Here is an 18190-nt window from a genome sequence, read left to right as displayed (position 1 = left end):
CTAATTGTGACATGAACAAATAAGCAATGTTAATAATAAGTTAAAGTTCAATCTGTTATACTTTTAAAATAATGGATGTGGGGTCCAGTGTTTGTCATTGTTGTCGACCTTGGAAATGTCAGCGTCAGCCCTAATACAACTGCATTTTTAAATGCGTTACCAGTACAACTCGCCATAAATAATGGAGCTTTTCGATGACCTCTGGTGTCGCATTTCAGAGATGGTGCTGCCCCAGAAATGTGAGAGAAGAGAGTAAGGCTGCAGCGCATTTTGTGTGTACTGTTCACAAACACTTACCGGCATGCAGAGAATCCACTCGCCATCTAGAATCTGCGGCCGCAATCCCGACTTATTCACTCCCCTGTTGTCTGTAGTTACTTTAACTAAAACACACTACATTTTGGAATTCAAATATATTTTTTTATATATATATATTTCCAAGATACCTTTCTGTCAGCTGAAGTGCTCGTCTGAGTCTCTGACTTAAGTAAAGGTGTCATTGTGATTTTGCATGTTTTTAAGCATATTGGCAGATACAGTTGGAATTCTTCCACTTGCAGAAGGTGTCTGAACGAGGCCTGTCATGTGATCGGTTGCTAGGTACTTCAGTGACATAGCAACGCAACTGTTGACCAAAGCAGTGAATGCCGTAGTTGAATTTCTAGTTGAAATGTCATTGTGCAGGAAGTATAATGACATCTATAAAGACAGGTATGTTTGGACTGCGATTGATTTTGTGTTACGATGTATTACAACGTATTTGCATTTCCTGCGTGTCCAGATATTTCCCATCTGCCAGGTTAGAATTAGCATTTACTAATGTTCCAATTATAGGAATACATTTTTATTTGTTTTCCCTGCAGCATTGTGTTTATCTCTGACTTATTGTGAAGTTTAGCTCTAATATGATAGTTTTGAATCGGAATTGCATGGCCGCTGTTGCAAGCCTGAGCGCTGCACTGACAATAGCGGTAAGCTGTAAGTGCGTAATGACTGGGATGTGTCTCTTTACAGGATCCTTCAGCTCTCCCGGCCAAAGGATTACAAAACACTCCCTGTTACAGCTCCCTGGTGTGTCTGCGGTCAATTCCTATCCTTATTCAACACCATCTTTTATATAAAGCAGTGTTTCCCAACTCGATCCTTGGGGACCCACTGGGAGGGAGCAAAAATGTGGACTGTCTGACAGGGAGCTCGGCGGGAGCAAAAATGTGGACCGGCTGTGCGTCCTAGCGGACCGGACTGGGAAACATTGATATAGAGCATTTTTTTGCCGTTCATTGTTTGGGTGTTCAGAAGTACAGCAGTCTTTCATCTCTGCTGGTTTAGCAGGTATCTAAGGTGGGGTGATCAGGAACCAATAAGACCGCTGTCCCACTCGGCTCTGACTGCAGTGCCTACAGAGAGAGTCTGCTATCTGGCTACACCAAAAAAAGACCTTTCTGCATGTGAAGAACAGTGGAGGTAACTGGTTCTGCTTTCAGTTCATTTTAATGAAGCCGATTTTATGGGAACATTTTGCCTGTTCAGATGACAGTTCAGAGAAGAGGAAAATACTGGTGATAGGCATCCAATGAATGCTTAAGCAGGACCACGCATATTAGTGGAGGGGCAGAATGTAACGATGTTCACGTCCTGTATTTTACTTGCCACCATTTGTGTACCTGTATATCCCCATATCAGATTTAATGGTTTTTTTTAATCCACTTTACAACTGTCTCCCTGTCTCCAATGAACAAACTGCCAGTTATTTTAACAGTGGACACACACTGTGTTGTAGCAATGCTGTGACATGGGTGACATTTGAACATGGGAGGCACCTTCTGCCATTGTTTTGGTAACTTAAATTTAATAAAATTTATTCAGGGGACCTGCAGGGATTTTCTCAGCACAGCTCATGGCCAGATACGGTCATCTGACTCCATTCTTCTGCAGAACTCGCAGAATGCGCTGAGGCCTGGAATCTGATGGGGCATAACGTAATAACACAAAAAAGTAATAACTTGCAAATTAAATGTGATGCTTATGAGGAAGCCTGTGTAATCGAGTTTGCAAGGAACCACAGGGAGAGAGAAAAACAAAAGAGTCAGGAACTGCACAAGTGAAGGAATAACAACTGGGATTGTGTGATTATTATGTGCATTGTGACTATTCTCATTTTGCAGATTGTTTGTTTTCCACTGACATTTAGGCATCCTTTACCGAAATGGCTATTGGTTAGACCACTAAGCCCCCTGTTCACATTTAGACATTCTTCATTGTTCAGCTGCTCCTGACCAAACCATAAAATTGAAACAAGATAATGAAGAAGCGAATTGTGGCTTAAGTCAATGATGCATGAATGTCTGGGGAAAGAATAGAGCTAGTATCTGAATCCTACTGCATCAACCATTCCTTAAATAAAGTATTTTTTAAAAATAAAATCTTTGTCAAAGCTTAATTATAAGGTTAACTAAAGTTTTTCAGACCCAAGATTCTGTAATAATGTTGTGGTCACTTGAGTGCCAAGGATACTGCCTTATATATATATATATATATATATATATATATATATATATATATGTATGTGTGTAAAATAAACATTGTTGTGCTTTCTTATCTCACGGTGTAGAAGCAGTTAAACTACATGGATACAAGATACAATATTTCGAAATAAACAGGGTGTCTGTGAAATTGCACTGACCCTCGGCAGGTTTGCTGAATTATTCAGAATTATTCAGTATGGCTTCAGTTTTCTTAGTCTCTACTGAAACTCTGTAGCTCCCTGGTTCCGGACAGAAATCTGAAGCCCCCCCGTTCTTGTGCAGGCAACGAAAGCAGAGCTTCTCCCCCAGGAAAGACTTAAAACCCCCGACCAGGGCGGCCCGGTATGAGCACCTTGCCCGGCTGTCGGCCCCCAGAACCAGGCCCCAGGACTTCCAGGAAGACGGGTAGGGACTCCGGGCACACGAGCCCACAGCAGCCCCCATGTCCCCCAAGATGACCGGTAACGTCTCTGTTGAGCTGTTGGTTTTACATCTGCTTCCGTTTCTATTTTTGGGCTAAGCTGTGGGAATAAGGAGTTTCTGCCAAGACAATAGGCTCCATTGTCCAGCACTGAACTCCTGGGGGGACACGGAATGTGCCAGATGTTTTCTTTTAAACCTTTTTTTTCCTTTTTTTGACATATTTTGGGTCGGGACACAAGTAGACAATGGGGAAACAGAAAAGTCTTGTGTAAAGCTGACTGGTTTGTTTAACGTCTTGCGTCCTGAGGGGAAGTGCTTTGAAAATCGTGCTGTAATAGGGCGGGCCCTTTGTCCAAATCCATTTCCGGACCAGATCTCCCTTGACAGTATACGTGTTGGACTCCCCAGGGTATCATGGTGCCAGTGGGACTGGGCCAGATTTCAGAGCACTGGAGCTGCTGAGCTCTCACTGCGCCTCCTGCAGCTGGCTAAGCCCAAAGTAATGCACCTGGACTTCAAGGGTGACAGGGAGGTGAGAGAGCTCCTATTGGTACAACATGGGATACAGGTGAGAGAGCTCCTATTGGTGCAACATGGGATACAGGTGAGAGAGCATCTATTGGTGCAACATGGGATACAGGTGAGAGAGCTCCTATAGGTGCATTATGGGGTATAGGTGAGAGAGCTCCTATTGGTGCAACATGGGATATAGGTGAGAGAGCTCCTATAGGTGCATTATGGGGTATAGGTGAAAGAGATCCTATTGGTGCAACATGGGATACAGGTGAGAGAGATCCTATTGGTGCATTATGGCATATGGATGAGAGAGATCCTATTGGTGCAATATGGGATACAGGTGAGAGAGATCCTATTGGTGCAATATGGGATACAGGTGAGAGAGATCCTATTGGTGCAATATGGGATACAGGTGAGAGAGATCCTATTGGTGCATTATGGGGTATAGGTGAAAGAGATCCTATTGGTGCAACATGGGATATAGGTGAGAGAGCTCCTATTGGTGCATTATGGCATATGGGTGAGAGAGATCCTATTGGTGCAATATGGGATACAGGTGAGAGAGATCCTATTGGTGCAATATGGGATACAGGTGAGAGAGATCCTATTGGTGCATTATGGGGTATAGGTGAAAGAGATCCTATTGGTGCAACATGGGATACAGGTGAGAGAGATCCTATTGGTGCATTATGGCATATGGGTGAGAGAGATCCTATTGGTGCAATATGGGATACAGGTGAGAGAGATCCTATTGGTGCAACATGGGATACAGGTGAGAGAGATCCTATTGGTGCATTATGGCATACGGGTGAGAGAGATCCTATTGGTGCATTATGGGATACAGGTGAGAGAGATCCTATTGGTGCAATATGGGATACAGGTGAGAGAGATCCTATTGGTGCAATATGGGATACAGGTGAGAGAGATCCTATTGGTGCATTATGGGGTATAGGTGAAAGAGATCCTATTGGTGCAACATGGGATATAGGTGAGAGAGCTCCTATACAGTAGGTGCATTATGGGGTATAGGTGAAAGAGATCCTATTGGTGCAACATGGCATACGGGTGAGAGAGATCCTATTGGTGCATTATGGGATACAGGTGAGAGAGATCCTATTGGTGCAATATGGGATACAGGTGAGAGAGATCCTATTGGTGCATACAGAATCCCAGGGTTATTGTGCACAACTAATTAAGATTAGTTACACCACTGTTGGGTAATTTTGCACTGTTTTTTGATTGGAACGAAACTGCTAAATACACAATAGTATTGTGTTCCCATAAAAAAGCCCCTAAGTCATCTCATACAATTCTTATTGAGCATTTAACCATCATTTACACATTATATTCATCCCTTCATACATCCATCCATCTTTCAGCCACTTAGCCTGGTATGTTATATGCTTTGAAACAGGACAGCAATGTTTGTGTCAGGTGTTGACATTATGATCAGAAAAACAACAGTTTACAATGAGAAAAAAAGCATTTTGTTACATAGATTCATTAATATGCCCCTTTAAGTACATTTTAGCCAAACAAATGAAATATTAAACAGAAACCATGGACAAGTATGACACTAGTAGGTAAAAATAACACTTAACTAGCTTTAAAAGCAAAGTGACACAGTTATCAGACGCGTCCACAGGTGTAGAAGCTCCTGGCGCTCTGAGATAATGTGACATCGAGCTCATCATGTGACTTCAGGGACTTAGCCATGTGCTTTTCTCGCTGACTCCGCCCACGTTCCCCTCCCGTTGCCTCTGTCTCATAGTCGGCGGAGACCTACATCTCATGCACTGCAAGAAGAGCGCAGACCAGCCCAAGGCTGGAGCAGTTAGCGCTGCCCAAGATGAGGAAGACCAACATGTTCTTTGAGCTGGGACGACCGGAGGAGACCATCAGACCAGTAAGGGGTCATCTGTCAAGTCTTGGCCATTTTGTTTTCCAAGGCTGGTGCCCAGCTGTCACACAGCTCTAGGCCAATGTCACTTGATGTTATCTTTCTAAGTACTGTGGTGTCAGATTTGCATGTTGTCACAAGCAATATCAGACCGTTATGGGGCAGGGATTATGGGAAAATCAGCATTTGCCGTTTCCATTCAACTTATACTTGCTGTTCTTATAAACAACGTGTTAAAAGCCATTTTACTACTGAGAACTTAGCAGTCCCAGCTGAAACACAGCAAACGAAGGTTTTATAAAGAGCCTAGCCATGGTCTTGCGGTGTGAATGGCTTTGACTTCACTGGTGCCTTTTGGACCTGAAAAGTCCCACGTTTCCCATAGATTTCAGAAAGTGCCATAAGAGCCAAGGCTACACCCCGGATTAAAAGCCTCGCTGCACCAAAAGACGTCGGGAGAGACTGCATGCCGATGCAAGATCCAGTTTGGGATTTTCTGCATGGAAAGTAAAGGCTTGTGGTAATATAGGGAAGCATGGAGAGGTATGAAAGCAACCAAAACCCAGACTCAATCTAGAACAAGGTTCCCCGATCCAGTCCTGGAGGGTCAGTCTGTGACACGGTTTGCAGTTTTCCCTGCTCAAACACACCTACTAAACCTGGCGATTGCCAGCCAAATAAGGTGTATTTAAGCAGGGGAATCTGCAAATTGTGTCACAGATCGACCCTCCAGGACTGGATCGGGGAACCTTGTTCTAGAATAAAGGGTTTCTCAAAAAACATAAGACGTCAAGTCATCTTTTCTGTCAGAATAAATTTTTTTTAAACCATTTTCACTCAAGTTTTTTTCATGCTCAATTGTGTTAAAGGGAGTAGTTAAAAACAAGGCCTTTGATGCATGTCCCATCTCTGCTGTGGCAGTGGGAATGAGGTGTCTCACCTAGCCACGCTCCAGAACACTTGGACGGAACCTCATTCCTGTTGATTAGGGGGGCAAGAGTGTGAATTATGTGTATATTATACTGTGGGGACCAAATGGCCCCAGAATTTGATAAAAACCTGTTATTTTGACCTTGTGGGGACATGTTTTCTGTCCCCACAAGGAAACTAAATTTATTTTTAAAAATCTAGGGAATGTAATCAAAAAAATTAAAATGCCAGAAGTCTTGCATTTCGTTTGGTTACTTATGGTTAAGGTTAGGGCTGGTTAAGGGTTAAGGTCGTCATGTTGGGATTAGAGTTATGTCCATAGAGATGAATGGAGAGTCCCCACAAAGGTATAATTAAAAACCTGTGTGTGAGTGTGTGTGTGTGTGTGTTGTTGGTGCGTGTTTGCGGAAATGTCACTTAACCAGCCAGTATCTCTGTTATATCTGCTTTTCTGTTATTTTGTGTTATTTTGTTTCCAATTACAGTTGATTATGCAGCCGTCTGAGTGTTAAGCTCCAGGATAAATCTTTACTTCAGTTAAAAACTGTAAAAAGAAAAACATGTTTTTCATTTAATGTATTTTATTTACCACGCAGCCCCATACTGTATAAGCGGTCGGACGATGGATTTTATTTAGCAGTTTTTCAATGAAATATGTTTTACTTATAACCCAACTGAAATGAAAATAGAAAAACCATGAGTCTGTGGCAAGAGCCTTAAGGGCGAGAATTAAAAGCTTTCACCCGACTTAGTAAAAGCGAACAGTAAAGCAGTGCTGACTGAAAACACATTTCTAAAGTGCTATTAGAGTCACCTGCTTTTGATTATTTGCCCCAGGCTCCTGTCTTAAAATGTGGATTTCAAAAGGAAGGATGGGTTTGATATGCTTAACCTGCAGTGTGTGGCGTCTCACCAGGAGCGGCTGTGCAGGGCTGCCTGCATCAAAGGTATCATGGGATGCCTGTCAGTTTAAAATATGAAGCCAGTAAAATAATAGTAAGCTCCCCTCGACCAGGATTAACGGATGGATGGATGGATGGATGGATGGATATATATATAAAATAAAAATTTTAAATGTCAAAACTGTCCTTTTTTATACTCATCTTAGATTGGGATGAAAATATTGGATACCTTATTTGGTAACGCTTTACATTAAGTGCACTTTCATAATGCTTTCGTTATGCATTCATAGAACATTCAGTGCACCTTCATAATGTAGTACACATTAACATCCCTTAATAGCTTTATTATACAATAATAACAAACATTACATGATTATACAATTATAATGTTTGTTATTATTATATAATGTTTGTTATTAATGTATATAACAGCTGTTAACGGATGTTAGGATGTTAAGGTATACATGCATGATGCTTATGAATGTTTTATGATTATATATTTAATGAATACATTATGAAGGAGTACTGAACCTTATTTAAACTTTTATAATAAAACTACATTATCTTGTATCTTGTATATTATGTTATCGTGATGATCCTGAAGTCACTTTTCAAACCATTGGACCTTTGCCCAGTATGTCACGCTTCTGCGTGTTTTGATGCTTGTGATCTTTGGTAACACTGAAACCATAGTTACTTAATCACGTCTGCAGATAGAAAAATACTGTTTCTATGTCTCTCCCTACTGCCCAATTCTCTTTAATAGCTTTTATGTACATGTACAGGCAGGATGGAAAATAAATCTGCACATGTAGTTGAATGTGAATTGTGACTCAGAGACAAGCATAAAATTACCTGTGTGAGTCCTGTCAAACACTGTTGATTCTCTACAGGATTATCAGCTATTGGACATGCACCGTGACTCGCAAAATCTCAGTAAAATACAGCATTTACCTTTAGAATGAGTCATGTACCATTCCAGCAATATAAACTGAGAATTAGGGTTCTGTTCTTTTAAATGAAAGCTTTAGGATCTGTGATTTTTTTAAGGATCAGTGGGTTTGAACTTAGTCCACAACAGTTATTTCCTGTTTTCTGGTTTTAATTTTAAAGCAACCTTTGGCCAATTTTCTAAATTCAGAGGATATATGGAGATGAAAACAGGGCAAAGTGGATTTAAGAATATAAATCATGTAACAAAGGGTTCAAAATGCAGACTGATGTCACATGACAGGGGCTTTTACCATTGACAGTAAAGTTTGTCATGTGATCTTTTAACATGTAGCTTATTGAACGTCAAAACTAGTCTTTTAGACATTGTTGGCCGGTAAGGGGCTTTAAAATATCTTTCAGTGGGAATTCTCACTTTTCATTCTTTATGTGTGGATATTTCCCTTTGGGAATATCCCTTTTGTGCAAGGCTATGCATTTTCTATAGTGCTATGCATTTTCCATAATCACCCCTTTGTATTATGTAAAGGCACAAAATGTGAACTCTGTCCCTATTTTATAGCCTTCAAGTCTAAACACTGAGCAGTGCGTCTCCTGTTCCATTGTTCCAGTCTGGCTGGCAAATTTGTTCAAACTTCCTGCCGTATTCAAATCCACATGCAAAGTCTTGCCGCAAATGACATCTCGTTGTCAGGTCTTGCTCTGTGACATCACTTGGAAATAATTCCACCCAAATGTGACCAATTGTGATAAGACCATCTGCATTGTGCCAGAGGACGTCAGCATTTTCCATGAGATAACGTCACCTTTTGAACTGCAGTCATAAAAATGGTTGTATTTAAACAGAATATTAGGAAGGCATGGCAACTAATGGAAGGAAATATACTATGTAAGGTTGTGACTCATAAGGGTAGGAGGAGAAGAAGTCTGGCTATAAGGGCACCAACTCAGTAATTCAGATCATTTGTAGACCAGAAAACTCCGGTCAACAAGCAGATTCCATAACAGCACGTCGTCCCAAAGGCTGTAGTATCTCAGTGGTGAAACACGGCGGATTACCACAAGCCTGGTGGAGTGGGTGCTTGGTCTAGACCACCCTAATGGTCTCCACGCCATACTTCTTACCGCTTTCTTAGTGACTAATTGTGCATGAGCGTGCAAAGTACAATGCCAGGGCCTGTTCAAACCCTAACCCCTGTTTTTAAAAACTCTTCAGCCGGTGAAAACGCCTTTTTACAGACAGCCCACGGCTAAACCCAGACAAACAGAAATGCAACCTCAGTCTTTGTTCATATCAATAATCTTCATACAGCTTTGGTAAAAGTGCCAGAAACAGCCTTGGTTTTAATAAACGACAGACCTTATCATCACCACATGACAATTAGGTCTGACCAGCAGACGTGTGTCCAGTCCAAACATTCCTGCTCTGGTTTCTTCTCGCAGGCTGGGGACAGGAAGCCTTTACATTTTACTGATTGGCTGCTGGTTTTCTTCCTCGTGCCAAAGCTGACGTTGACTTTCTCCCATTTATTACAAAGTTACGTACCTTACCACACGACAACTCTCGAGTCAAGACCATTTCCCTAAATGCAATTCTGCCACAGGCATGCTGTCACATCAGGAAGTATTTATACAGCTGTCCATCTGATCTATGGAACCAGGTGCAGTCAATCATTGGTTACTTTGTGCAACTCTTCCAGTACTGCTTACCCTTGTAGCTGGGCATATCTTGGATGCTCAGCATAGCTGCACTCATGCCTAGTCGACTCCTTGACAGCATGCATATTTGCAATGTGCTACTTGTCTGACTTGTACATCACTTTGGATTAAAGCGTCCAAACGAAAATAAATGTAGATCGTTATCGTGGAACAATGCCACTGATTGTGGCGCATGGCCTCTTCCTCTCTGCCGCACTCACCCAGCCCAGATCTCTGCCCTCCACCCCTCAGGATTTGCAGCAGCCGGTAGCACTTTCAGACAAACACGCTAACAGTGGGATCTCTTGTATATGTATTTATTTATTTATCTACGTCAAGATTTGCATTCCCAGAATCCTCCAATCCTTAAGGCTTGGACTGGGAACCTGTAACCCTTCAGCAGACAATTCCAGTCAGGGATCTTCATAATCAGGATAAGTGCAGTGGCCTTGGGTCAGAATGTACTCTGATCCCATCAGATCATCTCTGAACAAAGTTCCATGCTTCTTATTGCAAACACTACATGCCGAGGGCCTTGCATGACATAAAATAAATTACATTTACATACATATAATTAGTGATAAGACCTATGGAAATATGCTGGTTATATCTATAAAAATAAGACTTACATACAGCTCACAATCAGCAAAGTACAGCTCAGGGAAGGTTGGGAGGGAGGTGGGATGGAGGGGTGTTTTTCGGGAACGGGGGGGGGTGGGGGGGGCACTTTGGGCGATGACCCTCTTCTGCCTCAGTCTTTGACGGAGCCCTGCTCGGCGGGGAGGCCCTCGGACTGTCTCCACTGCGCGTTGCGAAGCCGGAACCACCTCTAGAAGATGGGAGGGGAAGAGATTAGCGACGGATGGATGGACAACAATGATCCAGCCAAACACAAAAAACAATTCCGTTAATTGGCTGCATGTAAGAATACATTGTCATCATAATAAAACACCAAGATGAATATGTAAATATGTAAATGGTGCTTATTAGTGGAAAGCCATGTGTAGCGCCACAGGATAATCAAATCACTGTCTAATTTTGCGACAACAAGTTATAAACTGTATGATGATGTGAGTCACAAAACCAAAGGCATATTCCAGAGAATAAATTTGCTTATAAATATATTGTTCTTTGAGACTATTATCTGTAACTGGAGATAAATATTTCTTCCAACTATCATAGTGTTTACACATGGTTCGGCTGGCACCTTAACCGCCAGATAAATAAATGCATAAACTCACACAATAATCGTATTTTTAATGACTAACTGCAATTGCTTGTGAGTATTAAATTACTTCATTCCAAATTTTGGCGTATACAATGACGTCATCGCCAGCGTAAAGGCATAAACGAAAGAGTGTGAACGCAATTATAGAGTTATAGTGGTATCCCAATAGTAACGAAACTAGCAAAGCAGACACAATGCAAAAGAGACCATCAAAACAAATCCGCCCGCATTATAATCATTTGTCTTATCCCATACTCACTAAATGAATCACAAAAAAATAAATTCCTGTACTATTCAATCATTTAAAGGAAGCATACGATTTAACAGCTGAGCTACTACCGCGGTTTCGTCATCATTTGATTGACAGCGTTACATTTTTGAAAATATCCTTGTAGAATGACAAGAATGCGCATATGTTGGCCGCCTGTGAAGACGCTGGAAATAAAATAAACGGCGGAAAGCGGAGACTCCCCATGGAGGTTGGAGCTCATCACTGGCGGCAGGACAGCAGTCAGGAGGTGCCTCGTTTGGCCTGTTTTGATGGCAGTGACAGTTACTGGGTCTGACCTCAGGAGGCTCGGGGCCGAGCCGGTTACTGGAAAAACAGCATCGGCGACGCGAAAAGCTAAGACTCCCGCAGTTTTCAACATAGGCCTAATTGTGGCTTTGGGGCAGCATTTCGTGGGAGGTGGAAAAAGCAGCCTATTGTGGATGTCTTAAACGGGGTTCTAGAACATTTCAACTGGGGCGGCCAGACTGGGGTCAGTTCTTCTGTCAGGGGGGGCAGATGCATTTGACCTTAATGTCCTCCAAACATTACTTGCACTAACCTGCCAGCATTAAGCAGCAAAAGACAACTCTGAAAATCTTTGTTAGTTAATATGCAATGCTTTACAGTTACATTGTACAAATATGTGACGCACTGTGATTTCTTGTTTAGACTGTCCGGCTTCCACAAGCTTGATTATTTTTTCTGTAGTTAACTTAAGCTTTTCACCAATTGAAGCGACTCGACCACCCAACGCACGCGCGTTGATTCCGTCAACATAATGTGCTTGTTTGTTTCGCCTGTTCCCAGCGAACAAAAATGTAGCCTACATATGTAAACAATGATAATAACAACAACAACAATATTATTATTATTATTATTATTATTATTATTATTATTATTATTATTATTAATGAGGACAACGATGGTCGCGGAGCCAGGTGGTGTTTCCGGGGGGGGGGGGCTTGCCGCTACATCAGCTGCCCTGGCCTCGCTGTGTACACATAGCTGACATAACCATCTTTCCTTTTGTTTGTTTGGTTGACAAGAGCAGGTGGAACCGGTTAGTCATGGGAGACTAGTTCCAAAGTAGGTGTAGTACCTGCCATTATTTCCACAGCAAACTCAAAAATCCACCAAACATTTCTAAATACGGCACTCAAACATTGGTCCACCAGCAGGACCATTACCCAGGGGAAATTACGTTTGGACTGTTGGCCATACACTGAATCTGATTAGTCAATATATCCAAAGGAAAAAAAGCCCCAATATAGGAGACAATAGCTATAACTGCCACACCCCCAAAAACAATAACTTCAAACCGTGGAAATCAGCTGTGTGTTTGAAAAGCTTCGGTGCACAACAAGCAATATCAAGAAACAACATCAAGCTATAACGATTTGTACCCAGATCTATGTTACTGCCGAAGTGCGCTTACAGCCAACAAATTTAAGATATTCCCATTTTCTCTTTATCAGTTAACTAAACACGATCGCTATTCTGTTCATAATTATGCAATATTAAAAGTCAATTTAGGACTCGATTGTTTAACTGGCAAATAAAACTTTTTTGTGTACCCATTGCATTGGACACGTCAACGCATTAATTATTAACGAATTAATGATTGGGCTAGCCCCAATGTCTATTTCAAATCTGAATAAATATCTGATTATAGCGCTGTGAAATTGGTATAAATAAGTACATGTGCTGTATGTATGCGCCTTCCAAAAACATATTCTGGAAAAACACATTCAAGTCGTGCACATTTACGTCGTGCACATTTCCTTAAGAGACGGTGACACTCACTGCCGCCTCCTCCTCGGACAGTCCGCACTCGGCCGCGATCAACATGAGCGTCGTCCCGTCCGGATGCTTGCTGACTTTCATGAAATTCTCCTCCAGCGCTTTGATCTGATCCTCCGCCAGCTGCATGCTTTCTACGCCGTCCCCGTTACTCCTATGCGAAGCCATTTCCCCCCAGATTAAGGCGAACTCCTTTTATTATTCTTCTTCTGTAGTCGATCTTGCACAGACGACGCCCGTGTTAGCTAGGAAATAAGAGCAGAAATGAGCAAATGCGCTTTATAGAGACAGACGTCCGTGAGAAATGCGCGAAAAGCGCAAGCAACTTTAACAGGACCTCCCCCTTCAAATGTCAACTTAATTTAACCTTCACTGCATTGAATTAAACATTTCCGAAGGCACAGGCAAATGCACACAGGATAAATTACTGGATAAAGTGAGAATCGTGTACCGCAGCTGAAGGTAATCCGTTCGCATTTGCGTCTTTCTGAGAAGCAGCAGTCGCGTTACAGGAGCTTTGAATATTGCAATGTTTACCAAGTGACGTCAGCAACAACGCATGCTGTTTATAGCGTCTCGCTGCACCTGTTGGATGTTCACACGTATATGTATGTACAGTAGCCTACATGGTTTCATGAAAATCACAAAGGCAACAATTAAAAGTGTGGAAGGTGGGACTCAAGTCTCCGTCAATAACAGTTGGTTTATGTCGATGTGTGTTTCTGTGTTTTTGACTAACAGACTCCGAGTCCTCCATCTGTCTCTGTTAGAAACCGGCTGGATTTTCGGTGGAAAATACGAATTCATGCACGCTTTAGGAAAAAAGAAAAAACGATGTTTGACACGGGTTCCACATCTGTATCTCTAGCGGCGATTGTAAAGGAGAAGGTCTAGTAAGATTATGTAATTTTATCAATAAACGAAATATATAATAAACAGCTTATTTGTGTTTTGAACACCGGTACCATATGTTCTTGAGAGCTCGTCCTCTTGGAGGATCAGTTTGACAGCTCTCCAAAGTATTGGTCGATATCATGGAAAACATCATGGAGAATAATTGAACTTCCATGGACGGGCGTAAAATACAGGATGTGGGTTTGTAACCCCCCCACTAATTAAAAACTGCCAAATTCATGCCCCTGGACCCTCCCTAAATGGGTGGAGACCTCAATCCCCGCAAGGTTCATCCCAAAGTTACGTCCTTGCTCCCAAGGGTGGGGAACCTTACAAAGTAAACGTGCCTGATACTGTGGCGTTATTATTTGTGTCGATACATTATATTATAGGCCATTGATGTATTTTATGTTTTGTTATGATTGCGAATGATTATCGATAAGTAAATAATAAGATATTCTCATAAACTAATTTAATGAAACCTGTTAAAAGACTGAATACGGAGGATTTTAGTGTTATTGCGATACTGACGTAGTCAGAGACAATGTTGGTGCAGTGCTGCAGCACCAGACTGCTAAAGCAGCAACTGGAATCTGGCAAACTCAACATTTATACAAGGACATCACAGCAAGTCTGTCTGGAGGTCTGTCTCCAAAAGTAACATGCTCTTCTATTTTTATATATCACATGCAATCAATCTAAAGTTAAAGTTAAAATAAATTTAAATTTGAAATTACAATGACTTGGTGTATGCATTTGGGAAAAGAGATACATGTTATTGAATCGTTAGAGCATAATTTGAGGACAGCGGAACACTATAAATAACTAGCTACGTTAAAACGTCCATGTTTTGAATCTCCACAACCACTTGGGGGCAGTAGATAATAACCCCTAATGATTTCCTATTTCGCTTTCACCACATCTGCTATCTGATGTATGTAGTAATGGGCGAGTTGGAATATTTTAGGGGGCAGTCGATCACATGGATGTTATATAAGCCCTGGCCGCAGGAAGCGAAAACATCTGGCGGCGGGAATGAAACTCGTGCGGCCCCTGGAGCAGAAACGAGGCTCCATGGGCGGCGGCGGCGGCCGGGTGCCGCGGCGAAGCGATGGGGAGCGAGCCCCGCCCACTCCTCTACCCTCAAGAGAGCACAGCAGACAATGAGTGTTAGAAGCTCAATTTACATCGTGACAGAAAGCTGCTTCCTATAGGCACATCGGTGGGTACCTGAGGAACTGGGCAGGGGGGGGGGGGGGGAGCTGTATTCATGGGGTTAAATCTTAAATCTGACCTGGAGCCTATCCTGCACAACACAAGACTGCAGATTGGGGTGAACCTCGGACAGGATGCCAGTCCAGTGCAGGGCATACACATGCACATAAGGGCAATTTCGGGAAGAAACATCTATGGGAAAACGTGAAAACTCCACATGCAGAGAAAAAGCAGGATTCAAACCCCCCGACGTAGGAGGTCTGACCCATCATGTCACCCTAATTCACCTCAGTTTATATAATATAGTGCCTTTTCCAAAAGAGTTTCCCCAAAGATTTTTCAACCATGGATTTCTGCATTTTTTATCATGGGCAAAGGTATGTGATCCAAGTACAGGCATAATCATTCGGAATCACAGTCATGGTTTACAGCACGTTAAACAGGAAAAGTCTAATTACTTCATGGCTGCCTTACGACGGATTCCACGTGAGAGTTAAAGTGGACAAAACGGCTGCAGTTTAGTGATGTTTACATTCAGGCCACTTTTAACTCAGACGGTATATTGTTTTGGCATTAAAACTCAAAGAAACTTTCAGAACATTCAGAACCAAACTCAATTTTTACCAAGTGCACTCGGATTTATTGACCCTGAATTAACTCTGCTTCCCCTCTGAATTGGCATCGTCCCGTGACAGATATAATGATCCTCAATGTTAAAAGTCGCTGCCAGCTTAACTACAGAATCCCCGCTGAAGACGACCTGCATATGGTTCAGTTTCAGAGCTTAAAAGCTGCTCGTCGAAATTAAGCCATTTTCTCTTTCCGTGAGGGTCTCCCCGCCCCAGTCAAGGCACCACAAAGCTGAATAAACAGCTGTTTTTTCCCTCTTCCCCTCAGGATCCTGAATGAACATCTTCAAAAGCAGGATGTTCTGTAAGAATAGGTGCTGCAAGAATGCATTGACCCCAGACCTCCCAACCTTTGTTCAGTGCCGAGTAAACAGGCCGCGATGCTCAAAAAGAGAGTGAGCTCTTTAACAGACAGCAGATGTAAAAATGATGCCAGGAAGCTGGCTGCCAACAAACAGAAGCCCCGCCCACCTCACAGTATTAATTCATTAACGAACCCTGTTTCTGGGCCAATAACCGGCATGCTGTTTTATTGTCTGAAAAGAAGGAAGCTGTGTATGGTTTTAATGATTTTTTAATCAAAACTCAGATTCCTTTTTTTAAACAATTAATATATAGGGAGATCATGAGACCAGAAAGTTTGGCAGAGTAACTTTTTTAGAGACTTGGCAGAAGATAGTGGCCCAGGCTCGCTCTACGGGGTGAAACACTTTGACAGAGAACGCATAAGACAGCAGTGGGCTCTCATTATATGTAATGCTTTCTGGAAGTTTTTGCAGGGATGGGGGAAGATCTGGGATTAGAAGACGGGAAAATGCAGTCACAGGGCAGGAGAGGAGAGGACATGACATCATGTCAGTGAAAATACTGAATTCGATTCGGGGAGGGGGGCGGGGGGGCTACGAAGGGGACTCGCGCTTGAGGTGGAGCGCACACAGTAGAGCGTTTGTGTGCCGTGGCAAGCCCCATGAAATCCCCCCCCCCCCCCCCACGCCCCACTGACGGGCAGCCAAGCGCTTGGCGTTGACGGGGGCCAGGGGCCACGCTGCGTAACGCCCTATTGATTCGCCGTGCGTGTTCGTGCTTTCCAGAGTACGCTCTGCGGAGGAGAAACATCTGCGAGCGATTTCGCCTCATATTCGTTTGGCTGTCACTGTAATGCATGAAGAGCAAAACAAACGTGTTTTCACTCCTGGCACTTGCCTAATGATTGTGGCAAAAATTACGCCATATTCAATGTCATGTTAATAACCTCCTAACAATATATCGAACTTTGTGTGCAATACACATCAATCGACTATTAAGAGCTGATGACATTAATAGCATGCTACATGTCAACAACGCTGGGATTTCCACAGGCATGAGATCATTATTTACAGATGTGCTGCTTACCTGTGATGAGCCAAGGATGTTACACGGTCAGTCAAGTACAGCTGATTTTCACCAACATTACATAATTACATAAACTCCTTTCAGTGACTTTTCATAAAGAAAGCAGCCACGTTCTCATACATTTTTAAAAGCAGACTCCGCGTTGTAGATTTGCCACCTGATAACGTCATTCTGCAAGTGTAGCCGTTATCAGTGTAGCGTACCGTAAATGCATGTGGCTTACAAGAAGATGGATAAAGACAGAGGCATCAGTGTTTGAGCTGTAGAGGAACCATTTTCCTAGAGAGAAGCAGACTCAGCCCTCAGTAACCCGAGATGCGTTCCACCGGGCCAAAACTGCGGCTAAAGTCGTTTCTGGTGCAGACGGAACCCAAAATGCAGCCCCCCTTCAAAACCATCAATACTTGAGGCAGGGCCCATAATTTTTAATCCGAATAAACATCTCAGGCACACTCTGCTTCAAGGGTTGCCTTATCCCCCCCCCATGCAAGATCATTTTATCCAAGGCGAAAATGTCATTTTTATTCTAAACAATTTCATGCATCAAATTTAACAAATTAACATATGGACAAAATAAAAATCTTGATTAAAAAAAAAAAATCTTAAATGAGCTCTTGGTTTAACTTAAAATCTTTTACAAATTTCGATCATTCATCTATAGCATTCTGTATTAGTCAATCCATTGCGGGTCGAAATGTGTTTACAAGTTACATATATATTTGTAAACACAGCATTTTACACCCACTGGTCGATGTATTCCCCCCCCTCCCCCCCAGAAGGGAGCAGTCCGCACTTGTATTCAGCTTCAGGGCAGCGGTGGTCCGTAAAAAGAGACCTTTAAATAAGGTCGACAAACAATGGGAGGATGAGTGATTAATAATCTAAGGTGCGTGTGTCTTTACAGTCTTCAATTTCT

General features: G+C 42.4%; 2 protein-coding genes across 5 annotated transcripts; one reads left to right on the top strand and one right to left on the bottom strand.

Annotated features, from left to right (window-relative positions):
- Positions 1-544: 544 nt before the first annotated feature.
- Positions 545-5963, top strand: LOC111835479 (sperm microtubule associated protein 2-like). Of its 2 annotated transcripts, none has more exons than XM_023795841.2 (7): positions 545-711; positions 1015-1071; positions 1333-1464; positions 2808-2930; positions 3357-3480; positions 5236-5370; positions 5750-5963. In XM_023795841.2, exons 1-7 carry the CDS (start codon positions 671-673, stop codon positions 5873-5875), a joined length of 738 nt encoding a protein of 245 aa, XP_023651609.1. In that variant the 5' UTR covers positions 545-670; the 3' UTR covers positions 5876-5963. The 2 variants fall into 2 exon arrangements, with proteins under 2 accessions (XP_023651609.1, XP_023651608.1); XM_023795840.2 differs by having other exon boundaries at positions 1330-1464.
- Positions 5964-10146: 4183 nt separating this feature from the next.
- Positions 10147-13753, bottom strand: hopx (HOP homeobox). Of its 3 annotated transcripts, none has more exons than XM_023795819.2 (3): positions 13596-13753; positions 13148-13389; positions 10147-10674 (listed from the first exon to the last, which is right to left on the bottom strand). In XM_023795819.2, exons 2-3 carry the CDS (start codon positions 13310-13312, stop codon positions 10597-10599), a joined length of 243 nt encoding a protein of 80 aa, XP_023651587.1. In that variant the 5' UTR covers positions 13313-13389; positions 13596-13753; the 3' UTR covers positions 10147-10596. The 3 variants fall into 3 exon arrangements, with proteins under 3 accessions (XP_023651587.1, XP_023651588.1, XP_072553819.1); XM_023795820.2 differs by having other exon boundaries at positions 13573-13656; XM_072697718.1 differs by lacking the exon at positions 13596-13753 and having other exon boundaries at positions 13148-13562.
- Positions 13754-18190: the final 4437 nt, after the last annotated feature.

The sequence above is a fragment of the Paramormyrops kingsleyae genome, chromosome 12 (genome assembly GCF_048594095.1).
Source record: "Paramormyrops kingsleyae isolate MSU_618 chromosome 12, PKINGS_0.4, whole genome shotgun sequence".
NCBI classification, from domain to species: Eukaryota; Metazoa; Chordata; class Actinopteri; order Osteoglossiformes; family Mormyridae; genus Paramormyrops; species Paramormyrops kingsleyae.
The sequence above is the reverse complement of the archived record's forward strand: the minus strand, read 5'-3'. Positions and strand labels throughout refer to the sequence as shown.

What these genes read in the sequence shown, in the direction of transcription:
- LOC111835479 (XM_023795840.2), top strand. Translation starts at nt 671, where the DNA reads ATGTCATTGTGCAGGAAGTATAATGACATCTATAAAGACAG. An exon ending in CTCCCTGTTACAGCTCCCTG is followed by an intron (nt 1,072 to 1,329) that starts GTGTGTCTGCGG and finishes CTGCTGGTTTAG; the next exon opens with CAGGTATCTAAGGTGGGGTG. An exon ending in CAGGACTTCCAGGAAGACGG is followed by an intron (nt 2,931 to 3,356) that starts GTAGGGACTCCG and finishes TGGACTCCCCAG; the next exon opens with GGTATCATGGTGCCAGTGGG.
- hopx (XM_023795819.2), bottom strand. Translation starts at nt 13,312, where the DNA reads ATGGCTTCGCATAGGAGTAACGGGGACGGCGTAGAAAGCATGCAGCTG. An exon ending in TGTCCGAGGAGGAGGCGGCA is followed by an intron (nt 10,675 to 13,147) that starts GTGAGTGTCACC and finishes CCCATCTTCTAG; the next exon opens with AGGTGGTTCCGGCTTCGCAA.